The sequence below is a fragment of the Dryobates pubescens genome, chromosome 3 (genome assembly GCF_014839835.1).
Source record: "Dryobates pubescens isolate bDryPub1 chromosome 3, bDryPub1.pri, whole genome shotgun sequence".
Taxonomy (NCBI): Eukaryota; Metazoa; Chordata; class Aves; order Piciformes; family Picidae; genus Dryobates; species Dryobates pubescens.
In genome coordinates this window covers 43776433-43796612 of record NC_071614.1, presented here as the reverse complement: position 1 = coordinate 43796612, position 20180 = coordinate 43776433, and the positions used below count along the sequence as shown (strand labels likewise).

At 41.6% G+C, this 20180-nt stretch overlaps 2 protein-coding genes across 3 annotated transcripts in view; both read right to left on the bottom strand.

Moving 5' to 3' along the window:
• The window catches only part of REL (REL proto-oncogene, NF-kB subunit), a 33266-nt gene extending 14794 nt beyond the window's left edge, over positions 1-18472 (bottom strand). The window contains exons 1-4 of one of the 2 annotated variants that reach the window (XM_054180062.1): positions 18374-18472; positions 12951-13093; positions 9958-10106; positions 5659-5750 (exon numbers count right to left, since the gene is read on the bottom strand). In XM_054180062.1, coding sequence (XP_054036037.1) covers positions 5659-5750; positions 9958-10106; positions 12951-13093; positions 18374-18380 — 391 coding nt within the window. In that variant the 5' untranslated portion in view covers positions 18381-18472. Of the gene's footprint in view, positions 1-5658; positions 5751-9957; positions 10107-12950; positions 13094-18373 lie in introns of those variants that run through there. The other variant, XM_054180063.1, reaches the window with a different exon arrangement.
• A 238-nt stretch (positions 18473-18710) lies between these two features.
• The window catches only part of PAPOLG (poly(A) polymerase gamma), a 35583-nt gene continuing 34113 nt past the window's right edge, over positions 18711-20180 (bottom strand). Inside the window, exon 27 of the mRNA XM_054180177.1 lies at positions 18711-18841. Coding sequence (XP_054036152.1) covers positions 18711-18841 — 131 coding nt within the window. The remainder of the gene's footprint in view (positions 18842-20180) is intronic.

Genomic DNA, 20180 nt, shown 5'->3' with positions numbered 1-20180 from the left:
CAGCATAAACAGCAAGACGCATTTGCATGAGGATCAAAAGAACAAAGGGCTTTCCAAAGGTAAAATCTAAAGTCATGTTAGGAACATGACATTTCGCTTTCCTCAAATTGATTTCCTCTGTGCCTCTTAAAAAGCTGACAACTTTCACTTACTGAGATTTTCACCTTGAGAATTCAGTCAGGGGGGTTACACATTTGTTTTAATGTAAGAACAGAAGTTTAAAGTCTCTTGTCACACCTGAGGCTTTCATTACAGAGCCTTCCATTTTCAAACTACTTCAGTCTTTTGGTGGTGGTTCTCTCTCCCTTTTTTTTTTTCTTTTTCCTTTTTTTTTCCTTTTTTTACCTTTTTTTTTTTCTTTTCTTTTTCCTTTTTTTTTCTCTTTTTTTTCCCCCCCTTTTTTTTTTCTTTTTCTTTTTTTTCTTTTTCTTTTTTTTTCCTTCCCCTTTCCTCACATAATCTGTGGCCAAATAACCCCCACCTACTATAAACCAGGGGCTCCCCAGTAGCAAGTGGGCTGGAAAAGGATGGATCCTGGCAAACTCCGTTGACAGGGTTGAGGGTTTAGGAGGAGGAGTGGTGTCCCATAAGCACAGCCACACTGGGCCAGTGAGGGAAGCTGCAGAGAGGGTGACAGGGTGCCTGGGCAGGAAGCGAGGGTGACTGGCGTGAGGAGAAACCCAGACGTAGCATGGAGGTGTGCTCACAGTGTTGTGGAGATTGTGATGACACAAAGCCAATGCAGGGTCAGCTGCTTGTGGGTGGAAAGAGGAAATGGCAAAGGAAAGACTGTAGAGGCAGATGGAGCTGAAGTAGTTGTGGGGTGCAGGGGAGAGCCTGAAAATGAATTAAATTGTTACCAGCAGAAGCAATTTCCAAGGAACATGAACCTCAAGCATGTGTCAAACTCCAGCAAAAGCCTATTTGTAGTATCTTGATCAATTGCCTGAAATATCTCTGGGTTTAAGACAAGTCCAGGGTTTTCATGCTGTCATTTGTTTGGCTAGAAAAAGGCTAGTCCTCTGTAACACTGTGCTAAATAGAGTTTCCCCCTAAATTTAAAGAACACACTTAGGGCTCTTCCTCATCAATAATTAACCTGAGTTGTTATTAACTCAATTGTTGTCTCTTTGTCAAGTCACACCCACCCACAAAAGCTCTTAACTGAAGACTGGCTCTTCTTTTAATTTGAGTTGGCTGTACATCAGACAGTACATGGGAAGACAAGGATATAGCACAACTCAACAGTTACTAAAAGAAAACAAACACCCTAGAAAGCAGACATGGACCAGCTCCACTGGAGGAGTAACTCTGATTCTTCAGTGCTCTGCTATTTAGATCATCATCACACCAAGGAGTCCTAGAACACCATTTCCCTGGTGTTCTCAGGGATGAGAGACAAAACAGATTCCTAGAACTGTTAAAGGACACAAGTATATGGGATGTACCTTGTGAAGGCAACAGATCATGAACAGTGATGCTGTGGAAACTGCAATTCTCTCTCAAACAAGGCTAATGCGAGAGGAGCAACCCAAGTGCAAGTCATACAGCTTGCACCCTAGTGAACACAATTTGTACCACCTTCACTGAACTTAGCAAGGGATAAATGGTGCCTGCTAAGAGGCAGGAATTAATTGTGAAACAGTTTCACAGGTACATTTGCAGAATGACTCAGATGCAGACAACTCCAGCAAAGCACATGGCATGATTTGCAAACACTGACTTCTAATCATCCAGGAGTTCAGAGAGAGACATCAGTTGCCTCAACAGTGTAGACAAGAGTGATGGAGAAAGTGATCTTAAAATCCCATGAGTCTTGGTCAAGCAACTTCCTGCTGTTTCTGATACACTCAGCATCCCCAGTGTATGCTGGAAGGCATGGAGGAGGGGTGACACTACCAGAGAACACATATTAGGGCTTACTCTCCCTTTGTCATCCCCATTTTCTGTGGCACCAGGGCTTCCCTGGAAAACAATGGCTCCTTTACACAAGGAAATTCAGAAGCAACTTTGTGGACTTATGCCACGCTATTACTTCCTCCCTTTACTGACAAGAGAAGTAATACATATCTATGCTGGCAGGCTGGAAGCATTTTGCATCTGTTAATAGGGTCATTATTGAACCTTTTCCCTGAAAGGAGACTCAAGACAAAGACTGTTTTGACTTTCAGAAGAAGGTGGAGAAAAAAAGAAAGAACAACCAACACACAAACATCCTGAAGGCTAGTTTTCAGCTGTACATTTCTTCCATGATGCTCCTTTATCCAAGAAACTTGTGACCATAGAGGATGTACCTTACTCTGAAATGCCTCTAAATACAAAAGTCAGATGTGCTTTTGAAGACACATAAAGCAAGCACAATGCAGGACATGCATAATACAGCCTGTGCAGTCCTAGAGAACGCAGTGATACTTTTCTGACCCTGAAAAACAAACTAAATCCATACATAAAACTTTCAGTATTAGCAAGCAGCACACATTTTGGTGACTGCTGCTAATGAAACTGTTTTGATCAACTGAGTACACATATAAAAATATTTCTGTCACTCATCCTGTTTTATTAGGCCTTGGTCCTACATCTTTCTGGGCTCTACTTTGCGTGGGATTGCCTTGGAGTGGCTGGGGGCAATTCTCAGGCAGCTCTGCTTTGTGCTGACTTGTTAACAAGTGCCAAAAAGTAATTACACAGGTTGGGGATTGCCAGCGGCCCCTTCTCAGCACAACCCCTGCCCAGAGCAGGGCGCTGCACTGTGTGTCACCCAAGTGAGGCTCTCCCTTGCTGCCAGGGCAGGGCTGTAATCTTCTCTGCTGCTGGAATGGTGGAAAGAAGTCCAGAATCTGCCCTGTTGATAGGAAGTGCTGTAACAACCTACTTTCAAATTATCTGAGTTAAACATGTCTTCATTGCTACACTTGGCAGCACTGGGAACAGAGCTAATTACTTGGCTCCTCAAGTTTCTTTGGTGAAATACACATTTTATCATGTCCTATTCTGCATAACATCAAAAGAAAATGCTAACTCTTTTTTACTTATGGAGTAAAACAAAGCCAAGAGGGATCAACAGAAATCATAGAATCAATAAGGTTGGAAAAGACCTCAGAGATCATCAGGTCCAACCTATCACTCAACACCTCATGACTAACTAAACCATGGCTTCAAGTGCCACGTCCAATCCTTTTTTGAACACCTCCAGTGACAGTGACTCCACCACCTCCCAGGGCAGCCCATTCCAATGGCCAGTCTCTCTTTCTGTGAAGAACTTTCTCCTCACCTCAAGCCTAAACTTCCCCTGGTGCAGCTTGAGACTGTGTCCTCTTGTTCTGGTGCTGGTTGCCTGGGAGAAGAGACCAACCCCCACCTGGCTACAACCTCCCTTCAGGAAGTTGTAGACAGCAATAAGGTCTCCCCTGAGCCTCCTCTTCTCCAGGCTAAACAACCCCAGCTCCCTCAGCCTCTCCTCATAGGGCTTGTGCTCGAGACCTCTCACCAGCCTTGTTGCACTTCTCTGGACACGTTCAGGTGGCTCAATAGCCTTCTTAAATTGAGGGGTCCAGAACTGGACACGGTACTCAACATGTGGCCTAACCAGTGCTGAGTACAGGGGCAGAATGACTTCCCTGCTCCTGTTGGCCACACTATTTCTGATGGAGGCCAGGATGCCTTTGGCATTCTTAGCCACCTGGGCACACTGCTGTCTCATGTTCAGCCAGCTGTCAACCAGTACGCCCAGATGCCTGGGGTAGAGCTGGCTGAGCCAAGGCAACATAAGTAAAACACTTTAAAACTGTTTAAATTGTGCTGATAGACTAAACATGTAAAAACTGATTCTATTGTGTGTATATATTATCAGAACCAGGATAATTGTTTAGATGAACCATTAGGACCATTACCCTTATTTCAAAAAGCTGTTCTAATCTTAAGAAAGATACCTAAACCGTTTCTTATTCTGCAGTAAGCTCAACATGCTTCTTTTCGTCCCAATTCAGGGACATCTATTTTGAAGCCATCCAGAAATCTATCTCTCAACCTTCTACAGAGGGTCTTACCTGAATTTAGGAAGACTACTCTAAGTATTAAAAAAACCCCACATATTTGGAAAAATCTCCAAGTTCTTGCCACACTTAAGCAAATACATGACTTTGTTTGTAATGTTGAACTAACAGTTTGGGGGTATTTAAGCTTTTCATTTAATTTCCTTCTATTATGCCTGAAAGTGTTGGTCCCAATTTGCTGTGTACACCCCACCCCCTCTGTGCATCGAACTTCACAGTTAAGTAGCTGTGAGATGAATTAGTTTAGCAAGCTGATCCAAGGAGACACCACTCTTTGGATGTGGGGTGGGTTTTTTCCTGGGATTTTTTTTTCAAGGTGGTTTTCCATTGGAGCACCTTGCTAAGTCCATTTCTCGTGTAGCTACGCAGCTTCTCCATCTGGTGTGAGGAAAGTAGTAGGAGTGTTTGACCAGAGATGTAAGGAAGAGCAGGATGACTCCTTTTGAGAGGAACCCACAGATCAGCTATCATACAAAACTACAGCTCTTGGGTAGACCCTTACAGGTGTGACTCTATCACAGTATCACAGTATAACCAAGGTTGGAAGAGACCCCAAGGATCATCAAGTCCAACCTGTCCCAACAGACCTCACAACTAGACCATGGCACCAAGTGCCACGTCCAATCTCCCCTTGAACACCTCCAGGGACGGCGACTCCACCACCTCCCTGGGCAGCCCATTCCAATGACGAATGACTCGCTCAGTGAAGAACTTTCTCCTCACCTTGAGTCTAAACCTCCCCTGGCACAGCTTGAGACTGTGTCCCCTTGTTCTGGTGCTGGTTGCCTGGGAGAAGAGACCAACCCCTTCCTGGCTACAACCACCTTTCAGGCAGTTGTAGAGGGCAATGAGGTCACCCCTGATCCTTCTCTTCTCCACGCTAAACAATCCCAGCTCCCTCAGCCTCTCCTCATAGGGCTTGTGCTCAAGGCCTCTCCCCAGCCTTGTTGCCCTTCTCTGGACACATTCAAGTGTCTCGATGTCCTTCTTAAACTGAGGGGCCCAGAACTGGACACAGTACTCAAGGTGCGGCCTAACCAATGCAGAGTACAGGGGCACGATGACCTCCCTGCTCCCTGTAGTCGCACAACTTGACTTGGACTTGATTGAGACCAATACTGCTGTGGACTTTGAGTGCCTGTACCAGCTCCATGATGCAAAAATCAAGTGAGAGACAACTTCAAGGAGTCTATCAGTTCCCTGAACTGTCTGGCTGAGGGGTCACAAACACCAGTGTCACAATAAGAGAATGGATGGGATGGCAGCAAACTAGATTTATATTGGTTTACGTTGTTGCAGAGTTACACTAATTCAGTCTTTCACAGCTGCCAAAACTGGAGAAATCTGATTCCTGAAACAACTGTAGAAATTTCCAGGGAAGATTCTACTGCTATCCCATTGCTTCTGTCCAAGCAGCAACTCATACATTGCTTCTGGTGATTTAAAAAAACAATAAAAAGGAAGAGGGGCATCTATCCAAACAGATTCATCATGTGATGACAGTGAGGAAACACTAAGAGAGACACAGAAGGGGAAGAGCATTTCTCAAAAAAGCCCTGCCACAAAAGCACCAGCCTACAGAGTGAACCAGCCAAGCTATACTCACCATTGAAAGGGTTAATCTTCTTTGAGATTCGTAAAGAAATTGAATCCTTCAGATCTTTCTTCTTCACACACTGAATGCCCAAATTCTGAAAACTAAAGCACATGTGGCAGGATTTCAGCAAGGAATAAAATATTCCACGTAGAATATGAAATCATTTGCTGTTGACTAGTGTGATAACATACGGTGTAAAAAAATGAAGACAAGCTTATTTTGAGAAGGGTGTAAGAGATCTGAAAGGCAGAAATGCTGGTTTTCAGAAATAAGAGCACAAACATATGAAAAATACTGAAGTAAAATTCTAAAGGATTTATAGCTTTATTAAGAACATACTTCCATATTACAAATTACCCTGAAATAAACCTGCAGTGATTCAAAGTTAAATAGTTGATTTCAATTAAATTCACTTTTTTTTCTGCTGTCAATAAACTTGCTGATTTGCAGTAGTTTAGGATGTGCTCTCCTGCCTTTATCAAGGAAATTGAATTTCAAACACTATTTTAAAGGGCTTTTGAAACGAGTCAACAAAGGTTTTTAAATCTCACATGGTTACAGAAAAGTTCTGAAGAGCTGTACTCTTCCTTATTTGCATAATAGTGTAGGTCACCCTGATGTAGGAGGTGGGGGGAGTCCCAGGCAAGCTGACTCTTTCCCACATGGAAAAACCATGACATCATCAAAGATGAGTGGATGTAAAGCAGGAAGTTAAAAAAAAAATAATAATTAAAAAAATATATCTGTGTTTCATGATGTTACAATAAGCTCAAAAGATAGGTTGTGCCAGCAGGCATCTTCCTCCAGAACCACAGGCAATTTCCCTTCTTTTGAAGCCCCACAAAAGTTCTTTACTTTGACTATGCCTAAAAACCATTAAGGCACTTAAAGATACTCTCTGCCCTGCCAACACTCTCAAGAATAGTTATACATTTCCCTGCTCTGAACGAGACTACCCCAGCATGATGTTATGTTTAATTTCCTTATACTCCTTTGTCTGTGCCCCTTTATTCACTACAGGAATGCATAAGCTTCTTTCTGAACCTGAACTTGATATGGTGACACAGAGGAAAATAAAATGCAGCAGACTCATAATTCACTAAAGTATTTTTGCTTTGTATTGTGGCTACTGACATTCCATGTTTGTACTGTAACTTGATAAGCAATCCTATTTCTTCTCTTGGGAATAGCACTTTATTTAGGGCTCAGTCACAGCACATACTACTTTTTTTTTTCCCCTCCAGAACACCCCCTGCATTCCACAGACTCAGTCTGAACACAAAGTCCATTAACAGGCTTAGCTCCATATTATATTCCCAAACTGCCATCTAGCAGTTCCAGGCTCTCCACCACAATTATCAAGCAAGTACATATGTGGAACTACCCTTGAATAAATTTCCACCCAAATATGCAAAGACTGACAGCCATTACTCTCAACCACTATGAACAAAGACTCTAATGGAGAGAAACTAGGCCATAATTATCAGAGTATAAACATTTTCTTAAAAACACACTGTCACAGTGAAAGTGTCTATTTAACTACCACTGAACAGAGGGACAACTGAGAGGAGAAACTGTTGAGAACCTCAGCAAGGCCACAGGATATCACACTGACACTAGCTGACAGGAAGCAAGCAAAGTAACAAGAGAGAGGGAGAAGTAAGAAGAGACAGAAAAAAACACCAAAGAAGAAACATCTTTAAAACTATGATATCATCTGTGTAGAGAGACTTCAAATGAGGAAGTAAAAATCTAAGTACATAGGTAGTCACACAAGCTTCAACATTCATACTTTCACCTTGATGTTTTGGCCAGGGAGGGCACTGATCAAGTTTAGGCAGCAGTACAAAGATCCGGCAGAAAAAACTCACTTTGTTCAAACGGAACTACATGGAACTTTAAACAAGCAGAAGGCTGAGTGATTACTCAGACCAGCCCCAAATCTGGAATTAATAGTTCTACTTCTGCAGAACAAAAGCCCTACTTAATAAATGGGACTTTTGCTCCACTTGGGATGCTCAGCAAGAGTAAACAGCCAGAAACACCCCCAAGAAAAGCCAACTTCTGGCTCACTAGTATTATATAAGGCTTTTCTCCAATGTGGACTCGAAGAAAATAATGTGAAAGCTGAGTCACCAGCCACAAAAAGGAAAATTACTTTAAACATCCTGATCCAATTACGGACCATACTCTTCTTTCATCTTAAAGCAACCAATGGTTTAAAAAAAAAAAAAGGGGGGGAAAAAAAAAAGAGTGTACCCAGTGCTGGAAACATTTCAAAGAGAATCTTTTAAGCCTCCTCCCATCAGGATCTCCAATGTCAAGCTCAATTGAAGCTTACAGTTTAGTATCAGTACAGCAAAAGTTGCCCACTTACTATTTTGTAAGAAACTGAGAGGCTTACAACCTAACAAGACAGATGGATAGAACAAACAATCACAAGTGCCTTAATGAAGACAGGATTTGGTGCACACATATAATGGAGATGAAACAAAAATCTGCAAATAAATATTTGTAGAACATCCCAATGGTTTTCTGCCATTGCATCCTGTAATGGCCTCACTACAGACCTGCCTTGTGCTTACACGCTTAATCTTGTGCAATAAAATGCCAAGAGGAAAAACAATCATCAGTGGCTTCCTGCACCCAGTGAATGAAACATAACCAGAAATGGTGTTAAGCAATCAGGTTTTTTTGCTTCTGATTCAAAGGCATAGAGCTGAGAGTAGGAAGTGGAATGGGCTAGAGCAGCAGACATCTTTTGACCCTGGGAGAGGAAGCCAGATTTGAGAAGACCAGGGAGAAGCTGGTGAATGAATGGTCAGAGAAAGGTACAAAGTTCCTTAACAGTTGAATGTATTTGCAACTGCCTTTTAGATGAGGTGAAGGTGAATTCTGTTTGCAGGGAAGTCAGCGAGGATGAGGTTACAAGAAGCAAGATGGGAAGGTAAGTGCCTGAAGGGACAGCCCTCTCTTTCAAGAGCGGTATGACACTGGGGAAAAAGTTATAGGAATTACATTCACTAATTCTTTTCTTCCGTTTGCCAATTAGGACAACTTTGTAAGCAGAGCTAAAACCAATACACTAATAACACTATTAGCATTGCAACAGCAAAACAGAGTACAGTAAACGTGCTGCATGCCATCTGGATCCACTGTAGTACACCGATAATACCTAGAGCCAGGGATACATATTGAAGATCTCCGCTATTACAAACTGTTTATTTCACCATTAGGCAATCACCATCTTCAAATGGACTGCGTCTTCCATTCTTCCCTTTAATAGTGTTCTTCACATAAATATGGAGTAACTTCACTAACAGTAACAGAATCAGATCAGCCTGAGAGTGGCACATAAGAGCTACTTGTACGCTGAAGTATTTACCTTATTTTCTTCCCAGCTCAATTATGTTTAACCCCAAAAGCAACAGTCTGCTTCCAAATTTACTACATCACAAACTGTGATACACACACAAATAGTTTGTCCATTCTAAATTCCTCTCTCTGGCAATAATCTCTTGATTACTTGCTGCAGTTTACTCTGATTTTACCTCATCACATAAGACTTGGTAAACCTACAGGAAATCCCATCAAATACAGCTGCATTTCAGATTTTGCTACTATTCCTCTGAAGAGCACTGAGAAACACACCTCATTCATATACAGCCCATGTTTTCCACAAACAGATCCTTCCTTGGCGTGTTTGCTCTACAGAGCTGTGCCTGAGCAGAATCTGTATTTTTGTTTTTAAAATCTCTAAACCCAAACAAACAGCAACAACAGTGACAGCTACTAACGTATCTCTACATGTGCCACAACTATTATCTTCTAAGTGATGTGATATTGGGCCAGTTCAAACTTTCTCCATCAGTCTCCAGAAAGTCCACATAAAACTCCCACAGGAAAGGTGAAATTCCCTAATCACCATGAAATACTAATTCAAATGATGTTTTTCCCCATGCTATTACTCAGCATTTTCATACATAGGAGAGAGATATACTCAAAAGTGTTACTGAAAACAACTGGGGAAAAAAAACCAACAAGACAGGAAAATGAAACAAACATTGGGAGAATTAACAAAGGAAAAAGGGTGATAGGAAAACAATAGGACCAAAGATGAGTGTGTGAAACATTGAAACAGAAGGAAATATTTCAAGGAGAAGCTGCCCTGTCTCTGAGATGATTTAGTAAACTTCAGCAAAGGCAGCCTATTAATTAGTCTTTTAATCACTAGTCATGGCTCTAAAACATAAGATTAGCTAATCACTTGCATAATTAATCAAACTCCCAAGCAACACAATTACTCACGACAGGACTCGACGTTCTGGCCCAAACTCTGCTTCATAGTAGCCATCTCTGCAGTCTTTTCCAACCAGATCATGAGGGTGAGGCTTGTAGGGTTCGTTCTTTGTTACCAATGTGGTTCTTATTTTGATTTTTCCAAAATAGTTCAGAATCTACAAAAAATGTGAGATATTTTCTAGATTTTAGATATCACAGCTAGTACAGTCCCCAACTGCAATAGAAAATACGTTTTATCCTATAATACTCTAGTGGAAGAAACATGACAGCTATGAAAATGGCATTATTGCTTCATAGAGACCGAGATCATTCAGCAGTTGTGTTTATGCCATTCAGTTAATTTTACACCCCCAAATTCTTTAGCAAAGTATTTGAAAAGCAGTAATTGTTTTCAAAACTACTATCTCTTCTCTTTCAGAAGGTAACCCAACATATGTCAGCTGCTAGTTTTGCCAAAGTTGATTCTTTGGAATAATAAAATTTTGCTAGTGCCAGTATTCAGCATCCAATCCATTCCATTCTCTTTAATTACTCTATCAAAGATCTTGGGAAAAAATTCCTAAAGCCTCACAGACAAGAACATCACCTGTGCACATAAGACTAAGTGGTGAAAGAGGATCTTAATAGATACAGGATAGCATAATCATCTATTAATTATTTTTTCTCTTTAATTATCAGATGAAAAAGTCAATCATATTCATGAAGGAGGACATTGAATTCTCAGGCTCCTACTAGAGCCTTCACAGCAGTCAGCAGTCTAACTCAGAATGTGTTTCTCAGATGGATAAAAGTCCTCCCTCATGCTCATGGCTACCAATGAAGTCACCAAGGGTTGTGTGGGCGAATGTAAAAAAAAAAAAGTTTGGCCTAAATTGTTTGAAGCATAAACACTTGAAAGCAGAGAGAAGACTTGCTCAGGCACACATTTGTACAGTGGCAAGCTCCCCGCCTCCACTTCCCCTGCCCTATAACTAACTGTTCCTCTCTTCTTACAGCCTTTTTTTCCCCCCTCTTCCTGAGACTCCAAGGATCCATGATACATCCTTTTCAGCTGACACCTCAAACCTGACCTGTGCTCTTCTAGTTTCAATCATTCATTAGCTTCCTCCATCTACAACATGGCTCCTTCCTTGGCCTTCATACAAGTTACTGTTACTTTTCACCCTTAAAATAAAACTTTCACCACTCCTGCATTTTCTTCAACTATCACATCATTCCTCTCTCGTTTCACACCCAGTCGCTTGAACCTGAAGCCTGATCTAGTCACTTCTGATTCTCCAGTTCCTCCTTGATGTTCTGCACCAAAAAATTCATCTCTTCCTGGCCTCTGTTCTCATTCTCATTGATGTTTCCATCTTTAAAGGGGACTCCCCTAGCAGATAATCAGCATTAAAGCCTCCCACAAGCTCCAAGGAGGCAGGAATTCACCTAGAAATCACCTGCAATAGGTAACAATCAGCTGTCATCAACAGTCATCTTTAAAGTACAAACTCTGCCAGGATTCCATGGTCAGCTACCATTTCCCATCTTCCCAGTGAGGAATCGAGGGCATATACTGCCCATTCAACTTGTGCCTTGACACAGAGCCTTAGGCTGAGAGTCTGTGAAAATATTTACTCTTGCCAGAAGCCTGCATAGTTCTTTGCTCAACTGTAGAGTGCTGAAAAAAAAGTCTGGCAAGATCTCTATTTCCTGCATTCCTTAAATCAAATCTGGCACTGTGACAGTCAAGGGGAGGACCTTCTTGTTTGCTTCTTCCCTTAGCAATTTTGGCTTCAGGGCTACATGAGCCTCCACAGCTGCTTTTTGTAGTGGAGACTTACTCTGGTGCTCAAAACATGAATGCCAACGTGAGCTTTCTCAAATTATCCCTCTTCTTCAAAAACTTTTATGCCTCAGCCTAAACTATTTCATAATAGTCAGATTTCATGTCCTCTGTATCTGTTCTTTTTCTGCTGTGATTCCAAAGACTCCATTTTCAGCTTTGCCTTTTTTTTTTTTTTCCTTCCCCTCTCCATACTTGCATGCACTGCAAACACAGATATGCAGCTTCTGTTCCTGGGGCTGTAACATACTCAAGGATGGTCAGCACTCTCAACTTCCCATCTATATTTGAGCCTTCTCTTCTAATCTCATCTCTGACATATTTTCTCTGAACTGAAAGATGACAAACACTAGCAACTTAAACTTCAAATAGGAGACCAGAAAGTTCTCTCTCTTACCCTACCCATCTAAAGCCTCTAACACATTCCTTTATCCCACCTATGAAGACTACTGCCAAAGTGCTTCCATTTCCACCTCTGTCTGTATCTTTGTTCCTTCTTGGATCACAGCTGCTAGGGCTACTCTGAATACCTTCATTCTGGATTTCCCAAACTATCCATAATGCAACCACACAGCTCATCTTCATTGCAGGTGTTCTGACCACATAATTCCCCTTTCTCAGCTCACTTTAAATTCTGTATCCCTTTCTGATTTCACATACTTCATGGTAGTTTCTTTTGTAGAGCTTAATCACCAAATCCCTAGCTGCAAGTCACTCTCTTACTTTGCTCACTTGTACAAAGTACTCTTTCACGCTGTGCCCAGCAGCTTTTCAAAGCCTTTTCAAATTTTGCACACAAGCTCTCCCAAAATTCATACTGCAGTTCAAACACTAGAAAATAAACCCAAGGCACATAACTAAGAAAGCAGAACAATATACATACAGAAAAAGCTAATCATGAATGATTCCCAGACAGTTAGTAACTTCACTGAACTCCCTCTCTACCAGTGGTTTGTTAACTATCTCTACACCTTCTCCTCTTACAAATTTGAAACAAAATCTTTAAAGACTAGGAGCAAAGAACTCTTTTTTTCCACTCTGTTGCAATGACATTTGCACGTCAAAGAAAGAATAACAGAAGATGAAACAAAAAGCGCTTTATTTACTGCACCAAGTCCAACGCATAGCTACAGCGCAATGCTAATGGTAATACAAGGATAAAAGCAGTACTTACCTGTATGGAAGGGAATGTCTTATTGTTTTCAGTACTGTGTTCTCCTGGAATGCTGCCTGCTGACCTTCCCTCACATTTGTATCTGAAACGCATGCCTCTTTGCCGGGGTTGTTCAAAAATTTCAATGTAGGGCTCAGGGCCACCTTTGAAACAAAACATTTTCAATGTTAGTACATAGCAGAGCTGAGAAAGCAGCAGAAGATTCTACCTAGATTCTTTGACGGGCATTACCATCTTTCCACCTGGTCTGCCTCCTCAAACAATGTAATCTTTATGTACATGCACACATTGAAGGTGGGGCGTAAAGGGAGAGAACAGATCTAAATGAAGCCTCAGGTATTGATGCTAAGTAAATAGCAAACACTCATCCCTCCATTTCACCTAAAACGTAGCTTCTTTTAGCTATTAGAAAATGGGTCTGCTGAAAGATTTTACACAACAGAAAACACAGGAATATTTCACAAGAATATTTACTATTTTTAACCATAATACACTTTCAGGAATGGTTGTCCTCTCAAAGCACAGGTAGTGTGAAGTACTCTGTTCTCATAGACGCCCTCTGAAAGTGAAGATGCTTCCTCAGAATTGACTGATTTAGAGCCTGTTATAGCAAAGCAGAAACTATGCAAATTATGTGGAAGAAAACCCACAAAACTCCTACTAGGTTGAATATCATCACTGTAGGCTCAGAAAATACCTGATTGCTGGTATTGAAGTCTACATCTTGAGTTGCCCACCTCCCACAGGACCAGCTTCTAGTCGCACCATCTCCTCAGGCAAGGAAACCTCAATAAAAGCTATCTAGCACTTGTCAAAAAGAGGTTTTCAGGAAACACTACTGATAGACAAGCATAAGAGACAGCAAAACTCCTACATAGGGGGATTAGAAAAACATTAACTTAGCAAGAGTGTAAGTACTTTCCAACTGATGTTTTATTGCCAGGTAGTAACAAACCATTTAATAGATCTCACCGAGAACTTCAAAGAGGAGATTGACAGGAGAGTCAATCAAACAATGACAACAGTGGGATGGCATGTGAAAAACAAACAAGAAGCTAAGTAAATATTGCAGAAGTTGAATCATCATGGTGCTGCATGATCAGAAGAATGTAGCTTATGGAAATGTCTACTGAGCTCTCTGTCATCTTCATATAATAGCAGCCTACTCAAGCAAGGTTGAGCATCACAAACAGTGACAGCCAATATCCTGTGGCACAGCACTGAAAAAAAGTGCTTGAATCTTAACATAATAAGCAAAATAGTTATTAAATACATTGAAAATGCTTAAAGGGTAAAAGATCCCCTACTTCCTTTTGCCCAAGATTCATACAACCTGAGTCCACTACATATGAATTTTGGCAAAATATTGAAGTCTTAATTTTGTAATAAAAGATTCTATTTTTTTGCACATACAATGATTTAGGTGTGCCTGCCAGCACAAAGCTTGAGTTTTACACCTGAGATTTGCTGATCGCAAGACATTTCCAGTGCTGCAGCAGTTCATACTCAAAGTAGGAAAACATTATAACCTAAAAGATAAAGTAATTAAGAGAAGTATAGGAGGGTTGGAAAGAACTACATCTGAGGTGTCACCTTGGTCTGACCTGAATGCACATTTCAACTGTAAGTCACCTACAGACAGCTGTGGAACAGCACTGTGCAAAAGCAGCTCTTATACTGAAACCGCCTTCAACATATGCTTTCTTAAAACCTGAAGGCCTTCTAAAAAGGCACCATGCATTCCAACTCCAGGCTGTGTTTGGTGCCAAACATTTTAGAATTATGGTTTAGGAGTCTTTATATTCCTTTCTGAACCTAAACCAATCACCACCCATCACACAGACTTCAAACAATTTTCTGAAATTAAATTATGAACTGTCACATTAAACACAGATCAGCTACCACTCTAGCTTTGGTTACTTACAAGAATGTTCCTTTTGCTTCTCAGACTTTACCCTACTTTAGATATGCTTTGTGTATTTTTTCTTTTTGGAAAATAAGTTCAGCAAAAGGGAAAGGGTGACAGGCATTGATAACAAAAAGCCTGAAATGATGTAAAGCTGGTTTCAGAGAGAGCATAAGTCTGAGCTTCTCATAAAACCAAATTCACATACCAACATATGGCTATTCAACTTTCACACTTAAATTTACTCACACTATTGTATTTATCAGCACAGTCCAGCAGGCCAGACAGAGGACTCCTGCCAGCAGTGAGGAGTGGCTGCTGCCTATTAGCCAGCCTTCCATTCCCACCAAGCAGATCAGGATAGAAAAGAATCTCACCTTTCTGTTCCTATGTAACACAGAATGCCACAAATACAGACATGTATCCATAGTCTCAATGAAAAATATATTTTAGAAGTTATAATGACAAAATTGCAGCAAAGTGCCTAGTAATCATCTGACTTTGGAGGGGCACATGTTAACCAGAGTTGCAGCTCACCCACAAACATGCCTTATTTTCAAAACTAGCTAGAGCCCTGCTGTTCAAAACTACTACAAGAACACAATATCTGCTTTAACTATAACTTCCCCTCATGCTCTACTAATGCTTGCTTAAGAGGACTTTTTTTCCCTCATCCATTAGAACACTTTATTTTAAAACTCTGGGCTCAGTGATCTTTACAGGGCTGTGGCTGAAACAAATGTCATTGAAGGCAAATCCACTGTTTAACAGCAGGTGTGTTAGTGGGGAAGTAAAGCTCAATGATACAGTGGCTCCCAGAGATTTAACATTAATTTTCTCTTGGTTCTCTCTCACTCCATTTAAGAATCATGTTGTCATCTCTACTGTGATTATCAGTATCATCATGTTTTGTGTGGAGAAGAAACACTGAAGTGTTTGTTGGAACTAAAGGTACTACCAGCACTCTGCAACAACGTGGAGGCCTGCTCATTAGTGTTCCCTGTTTGTGTAAATGGGCAATAGTGCTTGTGACGTAGCAATGCTTAACTATTTCAGAATCTACTCTCACAAAGAGAGGTCTGTTAGTTCCCACGCCGTTGGTAAAGACCTGTCCTCTTCAGGTCTTGCTGTGTTTGTCAAACAAACACCAGCTATGTCAAAAAGCAACCCCTTGCACGACAGTTCTGGAAGGGAAATACACAGCCACTCACATTACCTACCTGCCTGCAACTCCTTGGAAAAACATTTGACGTGGAAGAAAAGCGAGTATCTGGCCAATCCTTCATCCAAGTGCTTGCGAATTTAATTTGCATTTTGTAATTAATTATAATTGCCTGTACATATGCTAGCCATGGAAACATGATGCTACATATTAAAACCTGCCTCTTGTGCTTTTTTTATAAAATTCTCTCCACATCATGAAAATTTTAATAAATAATTTAAAAGATGAATAAATAATTTCAAAGAGAAGACAGGAAATCAAGCGTCCCAATTACACATGCAAGGAAAACAGGTTAAAAACTGTAACAGCTCCAGGAGATCAGCCAGCTCGTATCTTTCAAGAACTGAGAGTTGCTTTATTCTCATCTGTTTTGAGCAATACAAAAAAGAACAGGACAATCTCAAAAACTCAATAGTGCCATCGGACCTCTCCATGATGACAAACCTGTGCTGGTTCAAAGTTTAGCACAGCCTGAACCATTAAGGAAGAAGTGTAATATGCTGTCATCAAGCAAAGTGACAACAGGACCAAGGATTAAGACATTTTGGGTTGTTCCTTTGCTCGAAGGAAACATGCTCTGGAGGGACTACACAATTTGTTATTTTCTAGCACAACTAGTGAACACTCTCCAGCAACATCTGCATGTGAAAACAAAGTAGCTGTGGGTCTTCACGGAAGATGTGAAAGTACCGATGAGAAATCCTGTGAACCGAGGTGACTACAGTGAGACACAGATTGGGGAAGCATTGCCCTTCAACTTTGATGTTATTGCTCTGTACATATCATTGACGACCCTAGGTCCTTCACAACAATAGCCATTTCTGAGAAGCAAGAACTGACAACCGATACACTTATAATAGTCTGCAACACCTCGAGCAAAAAGAGACAATGGTGAAAGATTTGTTATAGCAGATTCTTACTCAATCTAAAACAAAAAGTGTGAAGTCATTCTTATTTAACAAAGCAGTAATCTATCTAGGACTCTATAAACTGTATGGATTCTAACAGAAAGACAAAACTGCTCATGAAATTCCTCTACACTATCATGTTATGTTATGAACAGCAACCAAGAGAAAAAAAAAAAACAACTACAAAAGCTAGCTGGTACCAGGAAGTTACGAACTTCCCCTACTGAAAAAATTCCTTATCTAGTTCCTAATTACAATGAAAATACATTAACACACACATACACACACAAAACTCCCGCACCAAAAAACCCCACACCACCAAACATCCAAAAGTGCTATTACCTGCTTCAGTTTTGTCACCCTAAAATACAACTTAACATTTAAAAGACACCTCCAAACAAATTCACTTGTGTTTTCTCCGTTGATAACTGGCACCCCTATGTAATTCTCAGGAATCAAAACTCATACCTTGTTAACCAGTCAGAACACCCCCCACTCCCCCCCTAAGTTTTACAGGCTGGAAAAGCATCTTTCCCTAGAAATACTATTCTAATGAACACTGCCAATACTTCAGTTTTGGGGGGATTTTAAACCCTAAGAAAGGTCCCAGAGAGACATCTTCTGAAAGGATGACCAAAAAAACCACTTTAATTTAGCCTAAAGAAACTTAATTGTGCTTTTTATTGTAACAACTCAAGCCATGATCCCTCACCTACATTACTTCGCATTTATGCTGTCTCTTTGTTATTCATTTGCACTTTTGAAGACAAGTTCTTATGCGAACAGGACTGCTGAGCATCAGTGTTTTTAGCCTATCACTGTCCAGACACCAGACCCATGTGCTTCTATTTAATGCGTAAATATTTTAAGGAAACAATTTTAGGATTTAAAAGACCCATTCCAAAGCACAACAGCATTATAAGATCTTGCTGTAACTCCTTGTAGTGAGGGGGCCAAACCGAACGCAGCATTCTGAACAATAGTATTATGAACTTTTTCTATAAGCCTGCTTAAACGAGCTACAGGACACGGATTTAATATAAAAAACAGATGCTAAGGTGACGGCTAACAGCACTGATACTCACCCATCTCTGCCTGCGAGCTCAAGACAACGAAAAGACGGTGGAAAAGGAAAAGCAAACCACCCCTCACAGCCTAAAAGCAAGAGCCAGCCGACACTTCTCATTTCCTCTAAAGCAGCAACGCCCTCCTTTAGCAACGCAGTTTAAATAACGAAATTGCCCGAAGCAGGGAGGAAGGGCGGAGTGGGGGGCTCAGCTCTCGGCCGCTCGTACCGCAGCGATACCGGCAGCTGGCACCGGCGCAACAGTGGCCGCTCCCCTGTACCTCACCCCAACCCCACCACCAGGCCCGTCCTGCCACTCACCAGCCATGCTGACAGCTCCACTGCCCCGCTGCCGTCGCGCCCAGGCCCCGCACACCTCCGGAGGAACGGCTGGAGAGACAGACGAAAGCCCGCTCGGAGAGACGCCTGGGCCCGAACCCCCTCCTTCCCTCCGCCCTTTTCAGAGGGAATTTCCCGGCAGGCGAGCGGTCAGACCGGCCGACGAAAGCGTAGCCGTTGCCACCGCCCCCTGCCCCAGCTCCGCTTCCCGCCCCCGCCGCGCCCCGCCCGGCATCGACTGTTTCACCACTCCTGCCCGGTGCGGGTCCGGGGAGGCCCGGTGGTAGCTCTTCAAATAAGATATAGCCAGCTATTAATTTCAGAAGTAGTAAGGGGGGCGTGCCTTGGAAAAGTCTGCGCTAGAAGAGCCGGGAGATTTAGGAAAGCTCCGAGGAAAAGGCGACAAAGGCAAAAAGTGGCTACTTCCGCGGGGTTTCACCTTCCGTGTTGCTAAAAGGAACAGTACATGATTTCGATTCTGACACGAATTTCATTTACTTTTCCCAGTTTTGAAGTCCTAACCCAAGTAGTCAGGTCCATGGAAAGGGCAGGCATGCCAGAGCTAAAGGCCCAGCAAGGCAGGGAACATTATCAGGATTGAGGCAATTCGACAAAATCCTGCAAATAAAACAAGTGGGCCTTTTACTCAATTAAGTAAGTCTTCTTGTTTTGGTGTGCTCAGATACTGGAATTGTCTTTAATTGAACTAAGTAGGCATCAAAATGAAATTTTTTTAGGCTATACAGTGTGCATGTCTTCACGAGTGCATGCTGCAGTAGCAGGGGACTGAAAACACCCATGCAGTTTATCCAGTCTCTCCTAGAAGGAAGGCTGGTCATTTCAGTAATTGATCTTTCATCTCCCCACCACTGACAGAAGAAAATCAGCCCAGGTTTCTCTAGGCCGTAGATCCGTGTCTTTTGAAAGAACTGAACATCTAATAAAATCTTAAGTAATTTATGGAAGGAGAGGAAAATACTAAACTACAGTCAGGATCTGGCATGTGTCAATATTGCCATAAGGTGCTAAGCATAAATCTTACTTGTCAAGTTTAAGGAAGGAACCTATTTTGGTAATCCAGATCCTTATTTTGCAGTTTAAGCAATTACTTCTATGGTGATACAATGTCTCAATGCACTCACTATGGTCTGTACCACATATTTGTTGTCAGTAAGAAAGCCTAAGATCCCCTCCCCTACTCCAGGGACAAGGAGTGAAACTGCAGCGGACACCAACCATTCCCTTGCAGAGAAAAGCAGCTGCCCCTGTCCCACTGTGAAGGAATGTAATTCATTGGTGGCTGACAATCTGAACAATTAATTATAGCCCTTTCATTTGTTATATTTTAGAATTCTTACTTGTGTGAATTTACTTACTGTGCAATGTTATTTTGAAGGTTGATCTGTTTTTAAGATCTCACTGTCATCCCTCTAAGGGCAAGGAAATACGTCTCGGTGTGAGTTCCGAGGAGAAAGGATTGTTGGCCTCTGTTCTCGCACTGCCTTTGTGAATTCTGCACAGCTGATCATCGCACTCTGAGGACTACCTTTTACCAGCTTCAGAGCTGTTAACTTTATTTACAGTGTCCAGACAGAAGTCTTCGCAAGGTATTCTGTTTTTTCAGTAGTTCCAGCAATGAACTCACCTAAATTCTGATACATCTTCCACTTCCTGTCTCCATTGAATCCTTGTTTTCCGTTTCTTTCAATAAAAGGCTAAAAAAGGATGCTGAACTGATAAAAAACACTGATGTGGTTGATAGTCCTGGTAGCATGTTTTCTTCCCTGAA